At 42.9% G+C, this 27,311-nt stretch overlaps 1 protein-coding gene across 1 annotated transcript; it reads left to right on the top strand.

Moving 5' to 3' along the window:
• The first annotated feature begins 1,223 nt into the window (after positions 1-1,223).
• On the top strand, positions 1,224-24,643 carry BTBD1 (BTB domain containing 1). Its single transcript, XM_006139243.5, has 8 exons — positions 1,224-1,684; positions 8,368-8,524; positions 9,146-9,251; positions 14,869-15,066; positions 15,346-15,538; positions 16,736-16,823; positions 22,216-22,362; positions 23,651-24,643. Exons 1-8 carry the CDS (start codon positions 1,338-1,340, stop codon positions 23,807-23,809), a joined length of 1,395 nt encoding a protein of 464 aa, XP_006139305.1. The 5' UTR covers positions 1,224-1,337; the 3' UTR covers positions 23,810-24,643.
• The last annotated feature ends 2,668 nt before the right edge of the window (positions 24,644-27,311 follow it).

Below are 27,311 nucleotides of genomic sequence, written 5' to 3'. Positions count from 1 at the left end.
TGTTAACTGATAACAGCATTTGTTCTTAATCAAAGCAATCCTATATTTTATCTGTTCTAATATATGGCTTGTGTGTATACTCTTTCTCTCATCCTCTCCAATATTTGGAGAGGTGAGGGTGAAATATTTCACTGAATCAAGTTTCTTGGAAAAAGTTCAGAAAAGGGCAACAAAAATAATTAGAGGTATGGAACAGCTGCCACAGGAGGAGAGATTCATAATAGGGGGACTTTTCAGCTTGTAAAAGAGATGACTAAAGGGGAATATGATAGGTCTATAAAATCATGACTAGCATGGAGAAAGTAAATAGGGAGAAGTTATTTACTTTTTCCCATACACAAAAACCAGGGGTGTCATCAAATGGAATTAGCAGGTTTAAAACAAATGAAAGGAAGTGTTCACACAAGCACAACCCTGTGGACCTCTTTGCCAAAAGATATTGTGAAGGATGGGACTTTAATAGGGTTCAAAAAAGAACTAGAGCCATTCAGGGAGGATAGGGCCATCAATGACTATTAACCAAGCTGGGCAGGGATGATGGCTTTAGCTTCTGTCAAGATAGGGATGGGTGACATGTGATGGATCACTTCAGGGTGACCTGTTCTGGTCATGCCCTCTGGGTCTCCTGGCATTAGCCACTGTTAGATAACAGATTGGGCAAAATGCACCTTTTGGTCTGACTCAGTATGGCCATTCTTATGTTCTTTTTGGCATCTCAGTATATTGCTTGAGTTAGAGCAGCCTCATCTGTGCTTTTTACATACAGATGTAGAGGGGAATGCTGGCATGGGGGCATAGCTTATTAGTGCTCCTTTCCCCGATTTACTGCAAATAACCCACAAGAACCCCCAAAACCCGCCAGTGGGCTTGAAACCAGTTACTGGGCCTCCACTCAGGCCCTCTCCCGCTGCAATTAAGCGCTGGCTACGATCCACCGTGCAGGGAGCAATGCAACCCTGTGCCACGTGGGCCCTATCCCGGGCACTGCCCGCACAGCACCTTTTACCCGCTCGGTCCCGTCTCCTGCAGTGTCTCTCCTCTGCCCTATTCCCCCTCCCCCGCCCCTTCTTCCACCCTATGGTGCCGCCCTCTTCTGCCCTCTTGCCCCCTACGACAGAACTGCCCCCTGGCCGCTCCCGAGACTGATGGTGACGGCAAGGAAGGGCAAGGTCCGGGCAAGGCCTTCAGCCGCTGATACCGAGCATGCGCAGCTCGCTGGAGTGGCATGCGCACTAGCGCCAACGGGAAACCGTTTGGGACAGTGACGCGCGTCGGAGGCCCCCGCGGTGGCAGGGATGCGAGCGCCTCGGGCGGAGTGAGCGACCCGCGGGGCTACGATGGCGACGGCGGGGGGTTCGGGCGGGCCCCCGGAGGCGGCCCCCGCGGCGCTGCAGCGGGAGCCCGTGTATAACTGGCAGGCCACCAAGGGCTCGCTGCAGGAGCGCTTCGCCTTCCTCTTCACCAACGAGCTGCTCAGCGACGTGCGCTTCGTCGTGGGCAAGGGCGGCCCGCGACAGCCCGGCAGCGGCGGCGGGCCCGGCCAGCAGCGCATCCCCGCCCACCGCTTCTTGCTGGCCGCCGGCAGCGCCGTCTTCGACGCCATGTTCAACGGTGGCATGGCCACCACCTCGGCCGAGATCGAGCTGCCCGACGTAGAGCCCGCCGCCTTCTTGGCACTGCTCAGGTCAGGGCGGCACGGGAGAGAAGCCCCAGCTGGGGGAAGGGGGGGAGAGAAAGGCGGGGGCCTGCCCTACTCAAATGCTGGGGTTGGCTCTGCATCTTAAGCTGCTGCCCTTGCGCAGCCCGACAGCAGCTGCTGCGTGTACGCTTGCCCTTGCCCCTCTGGTCGCTGTGTGCCTGGCTCTGCGTGCCAGCGCTTGTAAGCCGGCCGGGTGGAGGAGCCCTAATTATATCCCCTCAGGGCTGATGATGCCTGACCTTCTCGCCATTTCTCACTCCTGCCCCTTGCTTGCTGCTGCATTTTCCTTCGCCCTCCCCAGCTCCCCTACACCTTTGTGCTTTTGTCACTGATTCAGCCTGCTTAATGTATTCGTGACCTATTCGTACCTGGCACAAAACAGATAGAAACCAGGCACAGCCACCGTGTGCTCTGGCAAAGAAGGTCAAACTGCCACTGCTCTGCTCAATAACTTTGTGATTTTGGACTCTTATTTCGTTTTGTACCCTCCTTAGTCTTTTTTCAGTCTCCTGTTGTGCTCCTCTTCATTTTCCCTGAAGAAAATTCATACCTCAGGACAATTAAGTGTCCTTGCAAAGGGATGTACCTTTGAAATAAGACAGTAGGAGATATAGTTTAACAATAGATCTCTCTTTTGTTTGTGTTTCAACGACTTACTTCCAAATAATGCATAAAGGAAGAATTGAATCTCCTGTACTGTGCTCTTATTGATTTGATTCTTATTTGTTATGATTCTTGGATTAAGTAAACAAAAAAAATGTTTCCTGGTGTTGGGTCATTTTTCTTAGTTGGGACAGAGAATTGATTTTCTTGTTTATTCAGTGATAACTTACCCATATGCTAGCTATGACAAGTGGGCATTCCAAAGATTTCAAAGGGATTTCACAGGGAAGTGCTCATCTAACCATTTTCAAACCTATACAAAACTAGCCAATTTTTAGGTAAATGTCTTGTCTGTGGCAATTGTCAATGGCAATTTACATGAGGGGAAAAAGGTTACATTAACTTGAATCAACTGCAGGTAACCCTTAAGATTCTGTTCAGTATGTTCAATTAGATTATAAAAACCAATTAAAATCCCAAGAAATATAGGGCTAGAAAATAATGTCTTTAGATTCCAAGTCCAGACTCTTGCCCTGTCACACTCCTTGGCATATTTACGAGCATTAGTGTTCTTTTACAAGGCTGCATTGTAATAAATGTTCTAGGGGACAAAAATGAGTGCTGAGTAGCAGAATATGATGCAGGTTGTGATCTCCAGTCTATGTATAGCAAATGAGTTGCAGGTAAAGAAGAGGTGGTTGTTGTTGAGACCATAAGTGAGAATTTCCAAACTCTTTGATGTTGGACACCTAGTTGCACTTTTGTGTCCTTGGAAAGTCTCCCTAATCCTAACCCCTATACTGTCAAATCTTAATATAGATGTACAAACAATGAAGAGTCTGGTATCACTTTAAAGACTAACAGATTTATTAGGGTATTAGAGTATCAGCCTTCTTGAGCTACAACCCACTTCCTCAGATATGAGAGAGAGAAAGAAAAGGATACAGAGCTGGCTGGCAGTGTGACAACAGTGCTAATTATTGTTGTCACACTGCCATCTCTGTATCCTTTTTTTTAATGTTGACCAAACCCCCCACAACCAATGAAACGATCTCTAACTGATATACAATATGCCAGCAAAACTTTCTAAGAATCTAGGAGGCCTTTAAGAACAATCTCACAGAAGATCCCCCGATCATTCTGAACTCTTCTTTTTCAACCTATCACTTTAAGGTTGAAGGGGTTTTTTGTTGGGGAAATATACAAGACTTAAACATGGAAAATAATTCCCTCTTATCTACCTACCAAGACAGGAGTTTGTCAGTATTTTGTAAAACACTCCTCTGCACTGCTTTAGTTTGTGATGACTATCAATTCCTGCAGAATTACACATTACTTAACTCAGAAATCAGCAGATAAAAACAGGAAGTCAGTCCTCCCTGTTTCTAAGATGCTATTCATGGTAGGTCTGTCTACATGTGCAACTGGAATCTACATCCGTTTTTAAAATTTAAGAAAATCTGCCTCTATCTTCTCTGCTTGCTTTTAATATTAGGGACAAGGAGCAATTAAAATAAAAAAGGTTAAAAAGTTACATTTATTTGCATATAACACATTTAAGCGGAGGAAATAAGCATGAAGGTTAGTCCACTCCATTTGAAACTGTATTTTCAGCTCTGTTTTCTGGAAAAAGTATACAGAAAATTAAGAACTTAATGCCCATCAGTAATTGAACAGTCTAAACAGTTGCTCATACTTCTCATTCTTGTATATGGAAGTATTTGTGTATTTTCCTGCTTTCTAAGAAAATAAAATCACCAGTGCCCACAGAACTGATTGTTTGAGGGCCTAATGAACTTCATTGGGAAAAAAAAATTGGGGAGGGCAGTTGTTCTCTGTCAGGAAATGATCTGGTCTGGGAGATTTGAGGGGTGTCACAGATACTACTATTATACAAAACTAGAGGATTTATCTAGCATTGCTTGGCTCCTTAATTAAATTATATTTTGTTTTTCTTCATTTTAGTCGTTGCTCTGGGGTAGAGCTGGAGATGAGGGGTTCAGTATGCAGGCTGCTCTGAGGAGAGAGGACATCCCCAGCCCTCTCTCACCACTGCAGCTTGGGGCCAGGTGAGAAGTGCCTGTCCATGTCTGCTGCAGCAGGCACAGTTGACAAAGGAGTGCATGTCCTTTGGCTAGGTAACAAACACACAAAGACACAAACTGTCTCAAATAAATTGTATATAGCTGTATCTTTTTCTCCACCTCTGCCCCCTGCTACGCCAGGGGGGTTATAGCTATCTAGGTCCCTGTCTCTGGCCTCTTGCTGTCCTCTGTTGTCATTATATAGTATAACCGGCCCTGCTAGCAGACTTTTCCCTTTCTGTTACACCACTTATGACTTAGTCACACTCTTGGGCAATAAGCTATACTGACATAATCTCTAGATAAAATAAGTGCTAATCCTTCTTTTTCCCTCTTGTTACTTTGGTATTGTTAAGTATTGATTGTTTTAGCAAAGGCACTGTTTTGAGACCCCTCAACACTGAGGCACATCAAGGTGCTTCAATTTAAACCTGCAATTTAAGTAGCTAACTTCATGTCTGGGCGCTCTCAGAATCTAATCTTGTTTAAAGATCAACATTGTGTCCCTCTTAAACAATATATTGTTGTCCCTCTTAGCCTAAGTGCCAGTGTGGGTGATGCATTGTTGACAGGAGAGCTCTCTCCCATTGGCATAGAGCATCTTCACCAAATGCGCTACAGCTGTGGTGTCCAACATGCTAGACACTAGCCATATGTGGCTATTTGGCAGGTTGAGTGTGGTAGTTCACTATAGCAGTAACCAGTATAGTGGCTTCAGAACTGGTTGGACACCATGGTGCTCCAGCAACACCAGTTGTATTGTTGCATCTATGCTGCTGAAGCTCTTCTAGTGTTAATCTTTAGTCTTGACATTGGAATCCCTGCCTCTGTTAGTATTATTTGTTATGTTTCAACAATATTATGTTTTAAAGATTTATGTATATTACAAGTTATTGTGTATTTCTGTAAGTTTTGATTAGCTCTCCTGGAAATTAGAGAGTAAGTAGTGACAGACTAGGAAATACTTGCTTCAGGGATACAACAGGTTTAAAAACAATTCCAACCGCCAGTGATTGGTACCTTAGAATCAGTACTCCCTGGTCTCAACAAGTAACAGCTTTCAGAAAAGCTAGTTTTGTTGCCTTTGATGCAGACTTCTTGTCTTTTGATTCACTGCTATCATTAAAACCCCAACCTATCCTGCATACTCCAAAACACTGGAGGCAGACCAGAGTTTCAGCTTGTGGCAGAAAAAGAGAGACTTGAGGTTATTGGTTGAAATATTAATTTCCTGCAGAGAGAAATGCTGACTTGAAATTAAGGTGTTATTGCAGTGGAAGTCCTTGATGTGTTTCCTCTTCTGGATGGAAGGATAGTGTACAATTTCTGTGAATTGAGAACAATGATATAGAACTAAAGGATCAAATTGGAGATGATCTGGTTCAATGGCAAAAACTATTTAATAAGTTAAAAGTAATTCTGCCAGTGCAGATGCTTTTCACTAGTTGTACTTCTGCTATATATTTGAGGGAGTTTGTGTGAGTGTCTATGTGTACATCTGTCTGTTTGTTTGTTCAAGAACCCCTCCTAAATGGTAAAAGCTAGGACAACCAAATACAGTATACAGCTTCCTCCTATCATAACTTAAAGCAAGGTAAGGGTTTGACTGTGCCAGGAAAATGGGATGTGCTTATGTCAGGGCTGTTCCCCACTCTGGTACTCGGAGTGCAGAAGGTGAGGGCCCACAAGAGAGCTTCAAAACCTTGCCTCTACAGGCACTGGTTACAAAAACTCCCCCCCAGACTCATAATCCACAGATTTTGGGGAATCAATGCCACCATCAATTCCTTTTTGTCCCTAAAAACCAGGGGTGAACACTTGAAATCACCCCCACGGGTATCCCAAGCTCTTTTGCCCCAAAAGAACTTGAAAAGAGGGGGGAAAAAAAGCTGCAGTCTCTGGTAGCTGACCCTCAGTCAGAGGCATGCAGGTACACACAGACCTTCCAGGACACAAGAATCAAATCCTCACCTTAAAAAAAGTGATTTTTATTACAAAACAAAAGATAAACTTGATAAAGTATACTTGGTTGCTAGATGTTACAGAGCGCTAAGGAAAAGAAATTAAAAAAACTCAAAGAAAAGTCTCTGGGCACAATGCAGGGTAGTCATTGGGGAGGGGAGGCATAGATTCACACAGAGCAGTTCAAACCAAACCACAAAATAAAGAAAATTACCCTGAATGCGACTGGATTCACTTTTCCCTTTTACTTCTGATTTTCTCTTTGTTCAGCCCTCTCCCATACCCTGAATTACTTGGAGACATGTCAGTCCTGCCTGGGTTTAAATTTTTCTGTGTGTCTCAACCCCCGGTTTCTCTCTCCTACACAAAACAGGCAAGACACCTATATCCAGTTGAAATTTCAACACTCTATTTTGGTTGGTTCTCCTGGCCCCAAAACCTTTGCTAGCTACCTGAGCTTAACTCCTTAGTCACCGGGTGCTGGTCAGCACTCCTCCTGTCCATTGCAGCTTGGAATGGGATTGCTTCTCATAAAGTCATACAGAAAAGAGACAGAATCACCCAGCAGGTGAAAGGAGCTGGCTGGGTGCACTCCCTCCTTCCCCTCTACCCCTGTCCAGGACTACCCCAGCTCAATGCCTCCCATCCCCAGGCTTCCTCCCCTTCCTCTCTTTCCCCCCCCCCCCCCCCGCAGCATTTATATGGGAACATGGCTGGCTTTTCCCTTCATCTGGGAGTGAGGGGAAAGTTCAAGCCAGCTCACTGTACATGCCAGCTCCTGCATGCCCCCCACTTCCCCTCAGTGAGGCAGCAGCACAGAGGGGGAGGGGAGGCAGGCGGGAGATGAGAGCGGGTGCTGGCATAGAAATGGCTAAAAGCCCACTTCCCATTAGTACCACCTTCCCCCCACCATGCATAAACATGTAGCCACTGAATTTTTTTTCAGCGGTTATCTGTTTACACAAATAACTACATTTTAACTTCTCTAGCTGCTGCATCTTAACTACAGGCAGTCCCCGAGTTACGTGGATCCGACTTATGTCAGATCTGCAGTTACGAACGGGGTTTGCTGCCCGTCTCCCTGGTCTGCTGGTCTCCAGCAGACCAGGGAGACGGGAAGCAAAGCCTCTGAGGACGCCGGCAGCGGGACAGCCGCGGCGCGTCTGGGCTGCCCGTGTGCTCCGCGGCTTTGCTCCACGTCTCCCCAGACCAGGGAGACGGGGAGCAAAGCCGGGGAGCACGTGGGCAGCGGACAGCCCAGACGCGCCGCGGCTGTCCTGCTGCCGGCGTCCTCAGAGGCTTTGCTCCCCGTCTCCCTGGTCTGCTGGAGACCAGCAGACCAGGGAGACGGGGAGCAAAGCCTCAGAGGACGCCAGCAGCGGGACAGCCGCGGCGCGTCTGGGCTGTCCTGCTGCCCCCGTGCTCCGCGGCTTTGCTCCGGACGCCTGTGGTACAGCAGCTGGGGCGCTGCCGGTTGGTCCCGTAGCGCCGCTCTGGGCACTACTGGACCAACCCGGCAGCACCCCAGCTGCTCTGCCCCAGGCATCCTGATTCCGCCACTGCTGGTCAGTTTCAGCAGCAGCTGAATCAGGACGCCTGGGGCAGAGCAGCTTGGGTGCTGCTGGGTTGGTCCAGTAGCGCCGAGGAGCGGCGCTACTGGAGCAACCCAGGAGCACCCAAGTTGCTCTGCCCCAGGCATCCCCAAGTCAGCAGCTGCTGAAATTGACCAGCGCAACTCTGCCTCGGGCTTCCTGTAGTCAGCCGCTGGTCAGTTTCAGCAGCAGCTGAATCTGGATGCCAGTTCCGACTTACATACAGATTCAACTTAAGAACAAACCTACAGTCCCTATCTTGTACGTAACCCGGGGACTGCCTGTAGTGCCAATTTTTAGTGCAATTCTTTAATTTGTTTTGTCAGTACAAAGAGGCTGTTAATCCTGTTTTTAAACGTAGTTGGTATGTTGAGGTGTTCCTCAGATACATTTCTTTTATCCTTTGGTGTTTGTGTACTATTTCCAGGTTTCTTTATTCAGATGAAGTGCAGATTGGTCCTGAAACTGTTATGACTACTCTTTACACTGCCAAGAAATATGCAGTCCCAGCCCTGGAAGCACATTGTGTGGATTTTCTCACTAAACACCTTAGAGCAGATAATGCCTTTATGCTTCTTACCCAGGTAACTCAAATAAAATTTTGGTTTATTATGAAAATGTTGTTTAAATCATCACCAAAGAGTTACTATTTTACATGGTGTTAGATTTCTAGGTAGTATAGTCTGTGTAGTAATCTGTGTCATACCAATGTCACTCAGCTTGCATGTGTCTCAGCTTCTTGAGTAGGAAATAACATAAAGGAAAAGGGCCTTGTAAATAAACTTATTTTATATATTTATTGGAACATCATAAACATATGGGGCCTGTTCTCTTTTCAGTGCTATTAACATTAATAGTCTAATGAATGAATCTAAGGCTCTCTGAGAACCTTGTCTATTTTGATCCAGTATTGTAGTTTTGACTTGCAATTTCAAATATAGAGATTTGTCTTTGGCAGTGTAATAATAATATTCAGGAAGGAGAATTGGAGAAATCTGATACAAAATCTATTAATGAAGTACATCATTCAAGAGCTGTTTGACACACATTCAAGGAATACTTGAAAGGTAAATTGAGGCTGTCTAAATAGAATGTATCCATTGTTGTGGAGTTAAAAAAGTAGTTGTTTGGGTTACTTCATAAATCTGTTGGTTATAACACCAAATTCAAACCGTTTGTCTGCAAACAATATATTCTCTCCATAGGCTCGATTATTTGATGAACCTCAGCTTGCAAGTCTTTGTCTTGATACTATAGACAAAAGCACAATGGATGCAATAAGTGCAGAAGGTTTTACTGATATTGACATAGGTACGTTGCCTTTTATTATCTTAATATGTATTTAATCTTTGTAAAAGAACTCTACTGACTTGCACTGTTAAACAGTTACCTTTTGTTCAAAGCCTGCACTGAAACATGTACAAGGCATAGGTTCTAAAAGATTCTCATATATAAAAATCTCCACATTAGAGAACTGCCAAAGGCTTAGCCATTAAAAAAATAAATTAGTCCTGATTGACTTGTTTAACTTGACCATATAAATCCTTCTCATCATGTGGGTTTCAGGATATTAGAGTCTTGAAACTGGTGTTTTAACTTGACCATGATTATGATCAGCTTTTTAAAATGTATGCTCACATTGATTAGAACAAAAGTGCAAGGAATTTACCTCAGGACCATTTTAAAAGATGAAGCAAACATTTTTATGTGCTAGTCTATGTTGGCTAATTAGATTATGAATTTTAGTGGTACATTATTATTTGGGCCACTATAGTATAGGAATGTTAAATATCAGTTAATTGAATAGTTGATTAACCGCATGAATTCTTATCGATTACTTGTGCTCCAGCCCCACTCCCAAAGAGCCCTCTGCCACTCTGTGATGCTGTCTCTTTATCAGAGGCAGCAGCATGGGGTGCCATGCAGGAGCTGGTCCCCAAGGGGAACTAGTTTAAAAACCAGCTCCCCTCACAGACTAGCTGCCTATCGCCCAGTGCTGCTGTCTCTGATACAGAGACAGCAGTGCAGAGTGGCAGTAGCCCCTGTCCAGGGCGGGTCTGAGCTCCCAGACTCGGCTCAAGCCGGAACCGAGCCAGGCTGTCTGCCTGCCTGGCTTCTAATACACTTTAAATGCAGAGCTGCAGCAGGGGTAGGTCCCAGACCTGGCACAAGCTGGGACTGAGCCAGCCTGCTGGCCAGCCTGCTAAAAAAATTACTGGTAGGGGAAGGAATGCAAGGAATTTGCTTGTAGTCTAAAGCAAAAACTTATCGATTAATGCTAATCAGTTAACCAACTTCACTATTACATCCCTACTATAGTGTACTCATTTTTTATCGTGGCAGAAGAAACATACACTAACATTAGTATCAGTTAATTTTATAGCACTTGCTATAAATTAGGAAGTTTGAATACAAGATCTAAATGCATTAAAATCAGATGTACCTTGCTGTGATTGTTACACTTTCATATCCTCAAGGCATGTTTGAAGATTTGTTCTGAGATTTGGCTATACATTTCTGTTCTAATAATACTTTGTGTGTGATGTTTGATTAAATCTGGGAAAATAAAATTAAAATAAAACAAAAAGCTTGAATACCTGTTGACTTAGAAGTCTGGAGTGTTTTCCTCTGGCTTGGTCCTGTTTACTATAGATGCCGTATTTATAGAGCTGCCTCTAATTTTGCTTTAGTTCACTACTGTGACTGATACTGCCTGTCATTGGGTTTACAACAAATTGCTGTCAGTCTCTCAAAAAAAGAGAAATTGGTTTTGTAAATTCCTTTGTGGCATGTTGAGTTACAGTTGAAGCATTATGGTTTAATTATTCTTCTTCGAGTGTCCATTTGCCAATCCAGTAGGTCCTGCCTACTTTCAGCTATGAAAGCAGCATATGTGTATTCTTCTTGATTAAACATATTACTGTAAATAGCACAAACTGACAGCAGTTTCCAGCCTGTGAATGGGCTCAGGCCTAGACTCCCAGGAGGGAACAGATTATTGGCAGGAGAATCAATCTCAGTAATGTTTTAGTGTTAGGAAGAGTGTCTGTGTAGAGGTAAGGGGGAGGAAATAATATGAGGTTTTAAATACACAATAAAAAATGGGACAGAAGCTTATTTTGTTGGAGGCCAGGGAAGGAAGAAACAATAGAATTCTATACTAAAATTAATTCATGTATTTGTCTTGGAGCCGGGTGACAGTGGGATGAATTGGAATTCAGAAAAGGATTAAACAGTGAATAAATTAGGCTCAAGTTGATTCAGATTGCCCTTACATATAAAACTAAAGGATAAATTATAAACAAGAAAATGAGTGCTAAGAGCATAATATGCTAATTTGCATCTTTTTATCCACTGTCCCTAGTTTATATGTTCTTTTTTAGCTGCTGACTGTTTGGGACAGGAACTTTTCCTCTTTTCTGTTTGTAAAATACCTGGCATGCCTTTGAATGCAAAATACATACAATCCTTCCTTGCAGCTAGTGCAGATGCATGCTTACTATTTCAGAAAACTACTAACGTTCAGCTACTGAGTTTTCTATCTTACTAATATTGTCTTTTTCTCTTCCCTACGTTTTGGGTGCATCCACACTGCAGTGTACATTCAGAGTTCAAATCTAGCACTCCATCCATTTAAATAGTCTTAACTCAGAACTCTCATTGAGGGGCCTGGACCCCATGGGGGTGAAGAGTTTGAGCCTGACTCAAGCTGGGATAAGCTCTGTTGCATTACAGTATAAAATGCAGCCCCATTGGACTGGTGCTCTGAGTACCTGCCAAAAATATTCCACAGTCCCACATGCTGACTTCTAGGGCACCACCTTGAATGGTGGGGAATTGGTGCTTATACCTGACTGGGGCAACCAGTCATCCTTCTTTGCATTTGAGCCCCTTGGCATGTGGTAGCTTAAGCTTCCTGGATGGGGGCTGGACTAATAAGAGGTCCGTGTCTAGGGGCTCCTTCCTGAAGGCTAAAGTGATAGATAAGGAGTCGGACCTTCTGGGCCTAGGCTGAGAAACAAACAGGCAATGGCCCAGGTTCCTTAATCTAGAAATTAGTGGTTGCCTAGCCCCACTGGGACTGGGAGTACATGGACCTGGCCTATTCTGCTCCACCAGGTTCCAGACCAAAGTCTTGGAACAACAGTCCAAGATGGGGCCAGCAGGGAAACATGAGGTCACTGTCTTGGAAACACAACAGTCCCAAAGTCTCATTTTTCTTAGCTTCTTTTTACTGGCATCTGGTTAGGTTGGTTTCTGAAGTCACTGGGGCCTGGTTCCCCAGCTCTTTGCCAAGCTCACTCTATCCTTCATCTTCTGTGGCCACAACTTGCTTTTCTTCAGGCTGGCTTAGGAGCATCATCATTGTCCACTGCAGCTAACCATAGGCTCCATGGGGAGTTCAGCTCTCTGGAAAGGATATCTGGTTTCTTTTCTGGCGTGAACCCAACTGAGGTGCAGGGTATGGCCCTTATACTTCCTGATCTGTTAGGAAATCTGAAATATGGATGGTTGAATTTGGGCCTGCATACTGCAGCACAGGTGCTGGAGCCTCAAATTGGGACCCAGGATTCAGCAATTCCTAACTTGAGGTTATAAATAAATGCTTAAGACCTAAGTTAACAAATACAGGGTCTGCTGACTGGAGTTCAGCTAAGACAGGGTGTATATTATGGTTTAAATGTATCCTTTTGTGGCCTATGGTCTCCCATGTGCACTCATGATCTGGACAGAAATGAGTTATCTCAGTACTCACTCAGGACCCAGTCCCTTTGTCAATCCAGTTTGAGACACAGTCATGATGGAACTTATATCCAAAACTTGTTTCAAAATCAGTTGGATGCAAAGAAGAAAGTTCAGATTGAGGGTGGATATTCTGGATATTGTTTACAAAAAAAGAAAGTTGAACCACCCTCTCCTTAAACTTCCTGTGTTGGGATTTGTATAACTGCTTGTCTGTGCTCATCCCCACGTTTCACAAGTTTCTTCGATTCTACTTGGATAGGGACTGTTTCCAGTACATGATCCTTTCCATCTGGCACCAACAGTGTTTTCTCCATATTCAGAGTACTGCAGTAACCAGCTCTTAAGGAGGAAGGTAATCCGATTTTTCCACTATTTGAATAAGTTTCTGGTCCAAATACTTAGAAACAGCTCCAATATATCTTGTTCAAAACATCAGTTCTGCATACCTGGTGTGTGTTTTGATAAATGGGGAGGCTAGTAGAGCTGGGCACACTTTCAAATATTTTATTAGAAAATATTCACAGGTCTTATTCAGAAAGTGCTATGATGGGTAAACAAGGGGAAAATATTTAAATTATTTTTAAAATCATAAAATGTGTTGTGTGAATTACTTTAGGAAAAAACCCTCCCTTGTTCTGCCATAGTGCATTCTTCCCCAGGAGTTGGTTTTCATATCATTGTCTCTTTCATCATCTTCTCTAGACAGAGCTTTTTCAACCATTCTAGCCTTGTTTGAGAACTCCTACATCATTCATACCTAACAGTTGGGGCCTTCAGTGTTATGTTCTCAGGTGCAGACATTGTCCAATTGTCTATTCTGTACCCTTTTCAAGTCTTTGTGGGCTGACCAGTTGAGTGCAAGGAGACCCTCCCTTCCTGATTGGGATCCTGAAATCCTTACTTTGGGTGACTAGTTCAGAAGAATCTCAGGAACACCTCTAGTCATCTTTAGGTTCTGGAATGTCATCTACTGCTGCTATTCTTGGCGGGGCTAGGTTCATAGCTTAGATCATATCAAGGCTATAGGAAAATGTTTATTGAAATTCTCTACAGAACTGGTCTGTGTTTGTACAGTGTCTAGCATAATGGGTACTGGGCCATAATTAGGGCTAGCAAGTGCAACTGTGGAATAAATATAATAATTAATTTGCCTTTCCACTTAAATCAGGACATTTCCCAGTCTAAGTAGATGCAATTACAATCTATGAATGTCAGAAGTGATTACTCTTTTCCACAGGAACAATTTTTTTTAGGAAAATGGATATGGTCACATTTACAGAGGTTACCAAAGAAGGACAAATTATCTATAGTCACCTATTAGATGGCCATTACTGAAGCTTTTTCTAGTATCAGCAGCATTCCTGGCATAGATTTGTGCCTATTTTAATAGGTTCTGTGTGAAGAACAAAACTTTCATGTGGAGAGGTCTGTAAAATTATGACTTACACGATCCCACTAAAATTTGGTGTGTGTGTGTGTGTGTGTGTGTGTGTGTATAAAAGAGTTGGAACACCTAGTGCAGCTTTTCATTTTTCAGATGTTATGTCTGTCTGTTTAAAAGGTTGCTTTTAATATATCCTTACACTGTATTTTTTTTCTTTTTGTGCATTCTGCTGGTTTTTACATCTCAATAGTTGATCCAGATTGGCAGATGGACACTCAAATGAGGACATTATAATTAATTTGGCTTTCCTATAGTCGTACATTCACCAATCTGCTCGATCACTTCCTTTTTTGATCTTGCTCTAGTTTTGGAAATACTCTTTGGGACAATGAGAGCTGCAGTTTGGCACTATACATAGATATGTAGTCCTAGTCTCAGGAATCAAGAAGAAAGTTCATATGCTGTTTTATAGCAGGAGGCGGGCAGGACAAAACCTGTTGGATTGGATGCTGTACACTGTCCCAGAAGACTGATTTACACGTAAGACAAAATTGTCTTATCTGTGGTGGGTTTTTTGTTTTTTCAGTACATTTATTTAGTCCTTAAACAGATCTTACATGTGTATTTAATCAGTTTTCTGTTCTATTAAAGTAGTTTTGGCTCTTTAATCAAGTAGCTTATTCTTAACTTACGTTGTATAATTTAAAAACTACTTTTCAGATGACTTAACCTGTAAAGACTGAAATTGCTATGAGAGGAGATAATTACTTAAATTTATTAATCACTTTTTTTCTTCAGACACACTATGTGCAGTACTAGAAAGAGACACACTTAGTATTCGAGAAAATAGACTCTTTGGAGCTGTTGTTCGCTGGGCAGAAGCAGAGTGTCAAAGACAGCAGCTGCCTGTGACATCAGGAAACAAACAGAAAGTGCTTGGAAAAGCTTTATCTCTAATCCGTTTTCCACTAATGACTATTGAAGAGTTTGCAGCAGGTAATTGTGGGCTACTTTATCTTACTAATATGTTAATGTAATTTGGAGAAATATGATCTACTAACAGGTGTAAGTTTAGTCCTTTTTCATAACTACCGGGTTAGTAACACATGCATTTCATACCCTGCTGTCAAAGTAGTCCGTCTTGCAAAAATAGCACTAGTTTGAGATAATCATAATAATCTTTGCATGGTTTATTTTAAAAAAAGCTATATGACAATTGAAAACTAATTTCTAAAGCGTATCATTTTCTCAGAAACATGATTCTTCTATTCCTAGGTCCTGCTCAGTCTGGAATTTTGTCAGATCGGGAAGTGGTAAATCTCTTTCTGCATTTTACGGTCAATCCTAAACCTAGAGTTGATTATATTGACCGACCAAGATGTTGCCTCAGAGGAAAAGAATGCAGCATAAACAGGTTCCAGCAAGTGGAGAGCCGTTGGGGGTACAGCGGAACAAGTGACCGAATCAGGTATTTGTCATGAGGTGTCCAAGGAGAAGAAAACATGTGACTCAAATACTGCTTTGTGGTATTGAAAGTAGCAACATACTGATTCAGCATGGATACAACATTTGCTGTCTATTACAAAAAAGTACACTCTATGTGCATATGCATAGATAAAAGCTTTTAGAATAAAGACCAATTCTTGAAGAATAGATTGAGGTATATTGTCACATTTTAAATGGCAACTGTTAAAATGTTCCTTTCAGAGCTCTTCAAAGTAGAGGTATTTTTATGATTCAGGATGCTGAGTCCTTCAGAATGAATCTTGTGGAATATTGGTGCTTTTAACAGTAAAATTGAGGTCTTAGGATGCCATCTCTTGGTTTGCTGTATTATATTGTATATAGGACCAGATCCTGGGCTTGATCCAGCACCTTTTAAATCCAGGGCAGTTGTTCCACTAGGGACATTAGATATTGTGTAATTGAATAGCTGTGCAACTGCATGAAATCTTGGCGGCTATTGACTATTTGATAGTCCCTGGGGATATGGCGGCAGCCAGCGAGTGTTCCTGGCCCCATTCCCATGGTGCCCACTGCTATACAGCGCTGCTACCTCTTTTACAGAGACAGTAGTGTGGGGTGGGAGGCAGGAACTGGTTTATCAGGGGAGCCAGTTTAGAGTCTGCTCTATGGGATGCAGAGCAGTTTTTGTCCATGAGGCAGCAGCATGAGAGGGAGGCAGGTGGCACCATGGACCCGGTGCTGGGGGGAGCTGGCTTTTAAGCTGGCTCCCCACAGAATCAGCCCCTGCCTTCCCCACTTTGTTGCCTTTCTAGGAGGCAGCAAGGGGAGGGGGCAGACATGTCCCCGCTTGAAAGTCGGTTCCCCGCGCGTATCGGCTACAGCCTGCCCCCCTCACCCTTCATGCTGTTGCGTCTCTATCAGAGGATCTGGTGCTTGGGGGGAGAGTCTCCTTAAAGCCCACTCCTCATGGGCACCGGCCCCTGCTCCCTCTTGCTGCCTCTGATATAGAGGCAGCAATGGGGAGGGGAAGTGCATGTAGTCGACAGAATTAACTAATAAGCCAGGGTTTATCGGTTAATCATGTAGTTGACTACACGCTGGCATCCCTATGTTCCACTGACTGAGTTGGGAGCAAGGTCCGACCCCTGTGACTATTGTTGAAATGTGATGCATATAACTAGCCTTTGTCCTGTGTCAGGTTCACAGTTAATAGAAGGATTTCCATAGTGGGATTTGGATTGTATGGATCTATTCATGGACCCACAGATTATCAAGTCAATATACAGGTATAGTAAATTTTTCACTAATTCGCTTTGTAGAAACTAAATTTGGTACAAGGAACAATACTTAAATAAGGCTTACTATGAATTTGATGTGGGCTGAGCAGTTATTCAGTCCAGATAGAGTATGACATATATGAAAATGTGCATTGACTACAACAGTATGATTCTATTGTTTGTCCCTTGAGTATGACTGAGAAATAAAACTAAGCTTTTTCAGCCCTATTCTGTGCAAACTTTTTTTTATTGCAATTCTTTCATGCGTTAAATATTACACAATGAGAAATAATAGGGTCCTGTTGCCAACTGAGATTTGTGGTTGCTAGTACAAGAAAAATTAGGTAGGCATATTATCCTGATATTTTGCTGGCCAAGTTCTACAAGAACTGTCCCAGTTATATGGATCAGGAATTGCCACTGTCAAGGAGAGCAAGAATCCTAGAGGTGTGTTACTTTCTTATTTTTAAGGGGAGAATAGGAATAGTTTTAGCAAGCTAACACAAGAATTATGTGAGATGCATGGAATTTATGGTCCAGAGTATTATCTCTAAAATGAACATAAAATAAAACCAGAATTGTGTAGGCATATGATACTGTAGAATCATAGAATCATAGGACTGGAAGGGACCTCGAGAGGTCATCGAGTCCAGCCCCCCGCCCTCAAGGCAGGACCAAGCTCCGTCTACACCATCCCTGACAGATGTCTGTCTAACCTGTTCTTAAATATCTCCAGAGAGGGAGATTCCACTACCTCCCTTGGCAATTTATTCCAATATTTGACCACCCTGACAGGAATTTTTTCCTAATGTCCAATCTAAACCTCCCCTGCTGTACTTTAAGCCCGTTACTCCTTGTCCTGTCCTCAGAAACCAAGAGGAACAAATTTTCTCCTTCTTCCTTGTGACACCCTTTTAGATATTTGAAAACCGCTATCATGTCCCCCCTTAATCTTCTTTTTTCCAAACTAAACAAGCCCAGTTCATGAAGCCTAGCTTCATAGGTCATGTTCTCTAGGCCTTTAATCATTCTTGTCGCTCTTCTCTGTGCCCTTTCCAATTTCTCCACATCTTTCTTGAAATGTGCCACCCAGAACTGGACACAGTACTCCAGCTGAGGCCTAACTAGTGCAGAGTAGAGCGGCAGAATGACTTCACAAGTTTTGCTTACAACACACCTGTTGATACAACCTAGAATCATATTTGCCTTTTTTGCAACAGCATCACACTGTTGACTCATATTCAACTTGTGGTCCACTATGACCCCTAGATCCCTTTCCACCATGCTCCTTCCTAGACAGTCGCTTCCCATCTTGTATGTATGGAACTGATTGTTCCTTCCTAAGTGGAGCACTTTGCATTTCTCTTTATTAAACTTCATCCTGTTTACCTCTGACCATTTCTCTAACTTGCTAAGGTCATTTTGAATTATGTCCCTATCCTCCAAAGAAGTTGCAATCCCGCCCAGTTTGGTATCATCTGCAAACTTAATAAGCGTACTCTCTATCCCAATATCTACATCATTGATGAAGATATTGAACAGTACGGGTCCCAGAACAGACCCTTGCGGAACTCCACTCGTTATCCCTTTCCAGCAGGATTTAGCACCGTTAACAACTCTAACTACGGTTATCCAGCCAATTATGCACCCACCTTATTGTGGCCCTATCTAAGTTATATTTGCCTAGTTTATCAATAAGAATATCATGCGAGACCGTATCAAATGCCTTACTAAAGTTTAGGTATATGACATCCATCGCTTCTCCCTTATCCACAAGACTCGTTATCCTATCAAAGAAAGCTATCAGATTAGTTTGGCATGACTTGTTCTTCACAAACCCATGATGGCTATTCCCTATCACTTTATTACTTTCCAAGTGTTTGCATATGATTTCCTTAATTACCTGCTCTATTATCTTCCCTGGGACAGACGTTAAACTGACCGGTCTGTAGTTTCCTGGGTTGTTCTTATTCCCCTTTTTATAGATGGGCACAATATTTGCCCTTTTCCAGTCTTCTGGTATCTCCCCTGTCTTCCATGATTTTTCAAAGATCATAGCTAAAGGCTCTGATACCTCCTCTATCAGCTCCTTGAGTATCCTGGGATGCATTTCATCAGGACCTGGTGACTTGCTGACATCTAACTTTCCTAAGTGATCTTTAACTTGTTCTTTGTGTATCCTATCTTCTAAACTTACCCTCTCTCTGCTTGTATTCACTACGTTAGGCACACCTCCAGACTTCTCGGTGAAGACCGAAACAAAGAAGTCATTGAGCATCTCCGCCATTTCCAAGTTTCCTGTGACTGCTTCTCCCTCCTCACTGAGCAGTGGGCCTACCCTGTCCTTGGTCTTCCTCTTGCTTTTAATGTATTTATAAAAGGTCTTCTTGTTTCCCTTTATGCCTGTAGCTAGTTTGATCTCATTTTGTGCCTTTGCCTTTCTAATCTTGCCCCTGCATTCCCGTGTTGCTTGCCTATAATTCATCCTTTGTTATTTGTCCTAGTTTCCATTTTTTATATGACTCCTTTTTTATTTTGAGATCATGCAAGATCTCCTTGTTAAGCCAAGCTGATCTTTTGCCATATTTTCTATCTTTCCTACATAGCGGAATTGTTTGCTTTTGGGCCCTTAACAACGTCCCTTTGAAATACTTCCAACTCTCCTCAGTTGTTTTTCCCTTCAGTCGTGCTTCCCATGGGACCTTACCTACAAGTTCTCTGAGCTTATCAAAATCTGCCTTCCTGAAATCCATTACCTCAATTGTGCTGGTCTCCCTTCTACCTTTCCTTAAGATCATGAACTCTATTATTTCATGATCACTGTCCCCCATATTGTCTTCCACTTTCAAGTTCTCAACTAGTTCCTCCCTATTTGTTAAAATCAAATCCAGAACAGCTTCTCCTCTGGTAGCTTTTTCAACCTTCTGAAACAGTTGTTCCTACTAGGGTTGTGAAAGGTTAACTGGCAACTGGTGGGAGATGGAGCAGCTCTCTGCCTGCCGTGGGCAGGGGGCTGCTCCAACCCCACAAGTGGCCCACCATGGACAGGAGCTGCTCTCGTTTGGAGCAGTTCTAGGCGATGGTGGCAGCCTCAGCCCCAGCTGGGCTGGAGTAGTCCCCAGTTCAGATCCCACTTTAGTTATTTACCTGGTCAAATGTTAGGTCAAACTAACATTTAATCAGGTAACTGATGAAGTGGGATTTTACGTCCCTAGTTCCTGCATTCTTTCAAGAATGCAATGATATGCTTGAAGATCTGTCAGTGTGTACTAGAGATGTTAAATTTAGATTAGGTAATTAATCAAATAGTTGATGGGATTTCCATTGACTACTCAATTAGTCTATAAGGGCACCTCCACCTTTGAACTATAGCAAGAACCCTCCCTGGCTCTTGCTGGCTCTTGCTACAGTTCTAAAGCGAAAACCCCATAGGGAGCGTGGGACCAGTCGGGGACCCCCGCTGGCCCCGTGCTCCCTTCTGCACCTCAGACTTTGAAATGTACAAGAGCCCCAGCAGGGCTCTTGTACATTTCAAAAGCAGAATTGCAGCAGAAGCGGCACAAGCAGAGACTGCTTTAGTCCCCTCTCGTGCCGTTCCCCGCTGTGCCTCTTACCTTCCCTGCTCCCCATGGAGACAGTGCTGGAGAAAAACGTTCCTGTTCCTCCACCTTGCTGCCCCTCTCCAATAGAGGCAGCAAAGGGGGAGAAGTGACTATTTGCATCACTTTTTGAGTATCCGATAAGCTTTTCTTATTGGATAGTCGACTAGTCTCTTACACCCCTAGTGAGCACCTGTTTGTTTATAAATATATGTATTCTTTAAAGGTGTCCTGGACAGCAGTATATGTTTACTTAAGTCCTAATATTTCTCCAGGACATTTTTAATTTTTTAAATAGGTTGATATTCCTGGGTCTTGCTTCTCAGCACGACAGGCTGAATTATCCCATTCATTAAAATTCCAGATCTGTTAATTGTCTCATCAGCAGATTCCCCCACTGAGCTTGTACTACCCTTTGTGTTAAATTGGATGGAACAGGGAACCTGTAATGCTTATTCTAATGTAAATAGTCTTCTTTGGAGTGAAAGCATCTGTTTATTCACATCTTACACACCTTTGTAATAATCTTTGTACAAAATGTGTTTTATAGGGTCACATGTGAAAACTAATAACTCATTATTCATAATATCATAGTGAAATATATGTAGCAACAGTACATGTAAAGTTATGAATTCCCTCTGTATGATATTCTTAGCATAAGATAAAACCAGAAAGCCCCTGCCTAGGCAATAAGTTATTAAATAGGCCCATTAGCAGGAGAAAGAGGTGACAGGAAATGGAACAATTTGCATTTCAGTAAAAACAAGTGGGGAAGAAAGCATTGATCTTCCTTCATCATCAAACTCCATGTTGCCTTCCTTACTGCTTGGATAAATTTTACTCTGAATAGTAATCTTCAGAAGAATCTTATTTCCAAGGTTCACTGGACTATAAAATAAAGGAATAGGGAACCCAGATTCTTAAGGCACAAGCAACTTTGGGCCTTTAGGAGAAAACCTGACCAAGGAAAGGGTCAGGTACCATCTTGCTTGCAAGGGGCAATGGCAGTCTTGAAAAAATGCCTTGAACAAAAACTTCTAGATTAAGTTTTAGTTCTCTAGATATGTTTTCACTTGTATTTGTTTGTAGTAATTTCTAACTTTATCACTTATTTGAAGAGCTGTTGGATCATGGCTCCATTAGGAATGTCAGCATGTAGACGGCTACATGATTCACTGATAAGCCTAGGTTTATTGGTTAATCCTGTCAACTACACTCACCCTTCCCTCCTCCATTTGCTGCCTCTGTATCAGGGGCAGCATAGGGCAGACGGGAGCTGGTGCCTGTGGGGAGCAGCCTGGACAGCATGGCGCAGCAGGCAGGAAGCTGTTTTTTAAACCGACTGCCCTCGTAGACCAGCTTCCACCTGCCACCCTGCACTGCTGCCTCTGATACAGAGGCAGCAGTGTGGGGTGGCAGGGTCTCCCAGGAGTGGGGTCAGAAGCACACTAGCTGCCAGTCCTGCCCTCAGGGACTATCAAATAGTTGTGTAACTGCTAAAATTTTGTGCAGTTACACTCTGTCTAACATCCCTAAGCTACAGGTATACACAGACACTGCGGGTGTGACCTGCATGCTGGTAAGCTGTTTGGAAGTGGCCTACGTTGGGAGCTACAACAACAAACCATTGTGAGGTGGACAACAACAAAACCTCTTGCTAGTTTGAACTGTATCCCAGAATGAGACAGTTACCTATGTTGATGCTGGGTTGGATTTTTTTTTTTTGTGACTAGAGTTTTCTTCAAAACTGTAAGCTAGTTAACAAGGAAAAGGACACACTTTTATTTTTTATTTTAATACAGATAATTGAATATGAAAAAAATCAAACACTGGGACAAAATGATACTGGATTTAGTTGTGATGGAACTGCTAATACATTCAGAGTTATGTTTAAAGAACCTATAGAAATTTTGCCAACCATCTCCTACACAGCTTGTGCAACACTCAAAGTAAGCATACCTTAAGAGTAAGAGTGTAAAATGAATGTAATAAAGTTGTTTGGAATCTGTTTTACCCAGCTTTAAACCATTATCTGGTAGGGAAACATCCTCTAAGTCTCTTTTTTTTTTTTTTTCTAAAGCACATCAAAAGCAAAACTAGACAATTAGTTTTGGAGTAGGCTGTTAAGGGGATGGTGGAGCTGATGTGACTTTATGCCTTTTGAGTGCTGAGCTGTTCCAGGAATTGGAGCAAATCTCACTGTAACTATTGTCTGCTGCCTATGGACAACAACTTTTCCTACATTTTTCAGCATTGCAATTCTTCTCTCTATTGCTCTCAGCCCATCTGTGACATGTCCCCTATATTAGAGTTTGCGAGAGAGCCCTTGAAAGAGAGCCAGTGTCTATTCCTCCGTGCCTGCATTGGAGAAATTCTCCTCAAGGCCAAAGCTGGGATTATTACACAATTCTACCTGGCGTACTAGGGCTGGAATAAAAATGGAAATCTCCTATGGGATGCTTCTTTTTTATTGTGTGGTAGTTGTTTCCTGTAAGTTTAATGGAGTGTCCCGTTTGTAAGTAGACAAATTTTGAGATGCAGAGTTTTATAACTTTAGTGGCTGATTTACTTTCAAAAAATGTTACTACCTGATAGAATTTTGAAGCTGTTTATTTGCAACGGTGGAAATGTGCATTTGCAATAGTGTTAAATTTGCATCAAAACTTGAATCTATCCTTTGTGTTAGCTGTAGATATCTTCCTCAATAATCAATTATATACTTAAAAATGTTTTAAATTTTCTTAAGCTCAGATTTAACTGTTACCTGTATTACTTCTACTAAAAAAAGCTCTCCATTAAACATAATGGGCTGCTTTGTCCATTATTAAAAGCTCCTGAGTTTTGTTTTGTTTTTTTGGGGGGGAAAGTTGTGAGGGGTTTTTTTGGTGGGGGGGGGAAGGATAATAAAAATAAAAAGTTTTTAACAAATCTGCGTACCAGAAGTTCCTAACACTTTAAAGATTAGTACAGGCTTATATAGTGAATACACACAATACAATAATTTTGGCATATTAGTTGCCAGATAAAGAGCAGACAAAGTGTATTTGAATTCTCCTTTCAAAGGTTATAATAAGCTCCAGGACTCTGTGGTACCTGTGGAGAATCTTGAATAGTACTAGTATAGGATGTCATTAAAATTTGTGTGTGTGTGATAGTTTTATATAAATTAAATCTTTCTGCTCACTAAATAACTAAAGTGGAGAAAATGTAGCTAACTTCTTTTGTTGTTTATATTAGGGTCCTGATTCCCATTATGGTACGAAAGGATTGAAGAAAGTAATCCATGAATCTCCCACTGCTAGCAAAACCTGCTTTTCTTTCTCTAGTTCACCTGGTAACAACAATGGTACATCGATAGAGGATGGACAAATACCAGAAATAATATTTTATACATAATTACACAGTATAGTACATCTGCTATAATACAGCAGCAATGTATAGACTGATATTGATTTAAAGTACTTTCTATTGGGGGCAGTTATTAAATTCTATGAAATTAACATAAATATATAATCTCCATGTGTAATAAGAATTAGAAAATTTCTTATAGGAGATATCAGAAAAATCTATTTTTCTCTCTGCATGATTGGCAGGGTATCAGTCAGCTAACAGATGTAATTCCTTTTACCTTTACAAAACCTTGAAAATAAGAAGTACTCTCTATTGTAAAGGTATTTTTAAACATTTTCTTGTGTTTTGTTGTTGTTCTTTTTTTAAACTTTCTGACTCCTTACATTGTCTTCAGCAGTTGGTGAAATTATCCTTAGATCTTTGAGTTTGTTATGGAATTTTGGGTTTTTTTCCTTTAAATATGCAATATCTATATTACTTTGTCCCAGATTGCATTTCCTTCTAAAATATGGACTCAATTGACAACTTTAGTTACAGCAACAAAACTGGATTTATATTCTTTTTCTTAAATGAGCCATGAAGAAATATGTGGGTTAAAACTGTAAACAGTACCTGGAATTGTATTAAAGAAATATAGCACACACTTATCGTTGAGATCTGCAATGTACAATATTTGAATGCCCTTGGTTTCATTCAGAAATGTGTATTTTACAGTAATGCACTAGAGCATGCGTGTAAGTTGGTATGGTGATGACTATTGTTTATAAATATGTCTGCAACATTGTATAATGTGACGATATGAATATGCAAGACTTCCGTTAATAGTATTCTAGGACCTGGATGCTCAAGCATTAACACTAAAATCTTGATGTGATTTAACTTTTTCTGTTTGTGCATTTAGTTCCAGAGAATATCTACAAATGGTCTGAAGCAATGCAGTCCATTGAAAGGTGCAGTGAATATACAGTGTACTCTGTAGCATTCTGTGCAATTGTTTAAACAACATGTGAAAATTCCATTCATCCCACGGGATCCTGCACACTCCTATAAACCATAACCACAAGAAACTAGTATGTAATTGAAAGCACTGACTATTTCTCTAATGCTCTACATTACAGGTTGAAGCTCTCTAGTCTGTCACTCTTTGGTTCAGCAATATCCATGGTCCAGCATGGTTTTAGATAGCCAGATGTCCACTTATCATGGGTATGGCCAAGTCTCCTGCAGACCCATAAAATTTGTTTAGTCACCAGTCCTGGTTTTCAGTGTTCTGTGCTGCTATATAGTGCTATTATATCCCTAAACGTCTTCTAAGAGCCCGGTAAGCAGTGGCAGTGTTGGTAATGTGGCTAGACAATATTGACTTCCTGTGGTTTGGTAAGCTTGGCACTGGGCAGGTTCCATGGGTGCTGGATTAGAGAGGTTTAACCTGTACTAGTGTACAGCATTCCCTCTTTAAAATTTTTACATCCATGAGTGGAGTGAATTTTTGTCTTGTGCACTTGTGAATTTTTGTCCTGTGTCCAGTTCTGGGCGCCACATTTCAAGAAAGATGTGGAGAAATTGGAAAGGGTACAGAGAAGAGCGACAAGAATGATTAAAGGTCTAGAGAACATGACCTATGAAGCCAGGCTTCATGAACTGGGCTTGTTTAGTTTGGAAAAAAGAAGATTAAGGGGGGACATGATAGCGGTTTTCAAATATCTAAAAGGGTGTCACAAGGAGGAAGGAGAAAATTTGTTCCTCTTGGTTTCTGAGGACAGGACAAGGAGTAATGGGCTTAAAGTGCAGCAGGGGAGGTTTAGATTGGACATTAGGAAAAAATTCCTAACTGTCAGGGTGGTCAAATATTGGAATAAATTGCCAAGGGAGGTGGTGGAATCTCCCTCTCTGGAGATATTTAAGAACAGGTTAGATAGACATCTGTCAGGGATGGTGTAGGTGGAACTTGGTCCTGCCTTGAGGGCGGGGGGCTGGACTCGATGACCTCTTGAGGTCCCTTCCAGTCCTATTATTCTATGATTCTAATACTGAGGTCATGCGTGCTTGTTCGGACGTGTGCCTCTGTGGCACCTAAGTTATAAGCCTCTCCCTTTTCCCCTTTGCTGCTGTGTTTCCCATCCTCCCCTCACCATCCTCTGCTGTCTTGGCTCCTGCCCTTCTTACTCCCCTCAGCCCTCCTGGGTCTTACCCCACCTTTCCACCCTCCCCCCCCCCCCCGCATTCACCCTCCCCCCCCCCGCTTCTCCTCTAGCTCCCTTCCCCATCCCTTCTTCTAACACCTCCCTTTACCCACCTGCCCTGTCTCTCTCCTCTGTTCTCTAGTGCCCATCTCTCCCCTCCCCATGTCTGCCGTTCTGCTTTATCCCCACAATGCCTTTGGCACCTGCACCTTCCCTTACCCCTTGCACCCTCCTGGTGCCTCCCCCTTTCCTCATGCTTCTCCCTCATGCCCACCCCCTCACCACCCTCTGCCCCAGTTCTCCTCACACCCCTGTGCACCCTCACACATGACTTGCTCTGTCCCCTCCCTTCCTCATGCCCACCCCTCCTTTCAACCCCTCTTCTCCTGTCACCTACTCCTCCCCTCTCCTCTCCCAGCATCACTCTGTTCCCTCCCCTCTTCCACCCTCATGGACACTTTCCCATTCTCTCACCCCCCTTCTCCCCCCCCCCCGCCCCATTGTCTCCTCTTGGCCCCCTGGCATTTGTCTCTCCTCCCACCCTGCCCCTTCGTTCTTTCCCCTTTCTTCTCCTGCCCTGGCCTCCTCCCCTCTCTTCTGCACAAACCCTTTTGTCTCCTCACCCCCACCTTCCCCTTAATTATCCCCTTGCCCCTTCTCTCACCTTCTGCCTTCCTTACACCTGCACTTGCTGGGTGGGGCAGCATGGTGGGTGACTGCTGTGTGTGCTGGGCCTTGAGCCAGGGCCACAGTGCTGCCTTTTTTTTTTTTTTTTTTTAAGTACTGCGGTCCCGTCCCCAGCAGCCACCACGCATCTGTGGCCCCAGCTACTCCCAGGGGCTGGGTCATGCAGCAGCTGGCTGCCCTGTGTGCCAGGACTGGAGCCGGGCCACAGTGCTATTTTTAGTACCATGGCCCAGGCTTCAGCTTTGGCAGCTGCCACTCAGGTTGCGTGGTGGCTGCCCAGCTGCTCCTGGGGTGGGCGATCACTTGCCACACAGCTGCAGTTCCACCCTCGGGAGCAGCTGGGCTGTAACTGTGCTGCTCTGTTGAGGGGGTTGGGCAGGAATGAAATTCTTGGTGCGCGCCTGTGCAGGTGTGCATCTTACAGGGAACCTTGATAGCATACCTATGGTACCAGGTATACAGTTATTTTTCACTATTTATAATGCCACTGTTAGCAGATAAATAAGTAATTAGATAATATAGTATGTTTAAAGTGAGCTTAAAATGAGTAAAATCCTATACCATTCTTTGCTTGCACATTTCAGCCTTGTAATTTTTTAAATGTGTATAATAACCACTGAGGTAGAATTGGAGCAGCTTTAAGGTTGAAATGGCATTAATAGCAAAGTATCTAAGTT

The sequence above is a fragment of the Pelodiscus sinensis genome, chromosome 14, assembly GCF_052426305.1.
Source record: "Pelodiscus sinensis isolate ZL-2025 chromosome 14, ASM5242630v1, whole genome shotgun sequence".
NCBI classification, from domain to species: domain Eukaryota; kingdom Metazoa; phylum Chordata; order Testudines; family Trionychidae; genus Pelodiscus; species Pelodiscus sinensis.
This window is presented reverse-complemented; position numbering and strand designations above follow the sequence as displayed.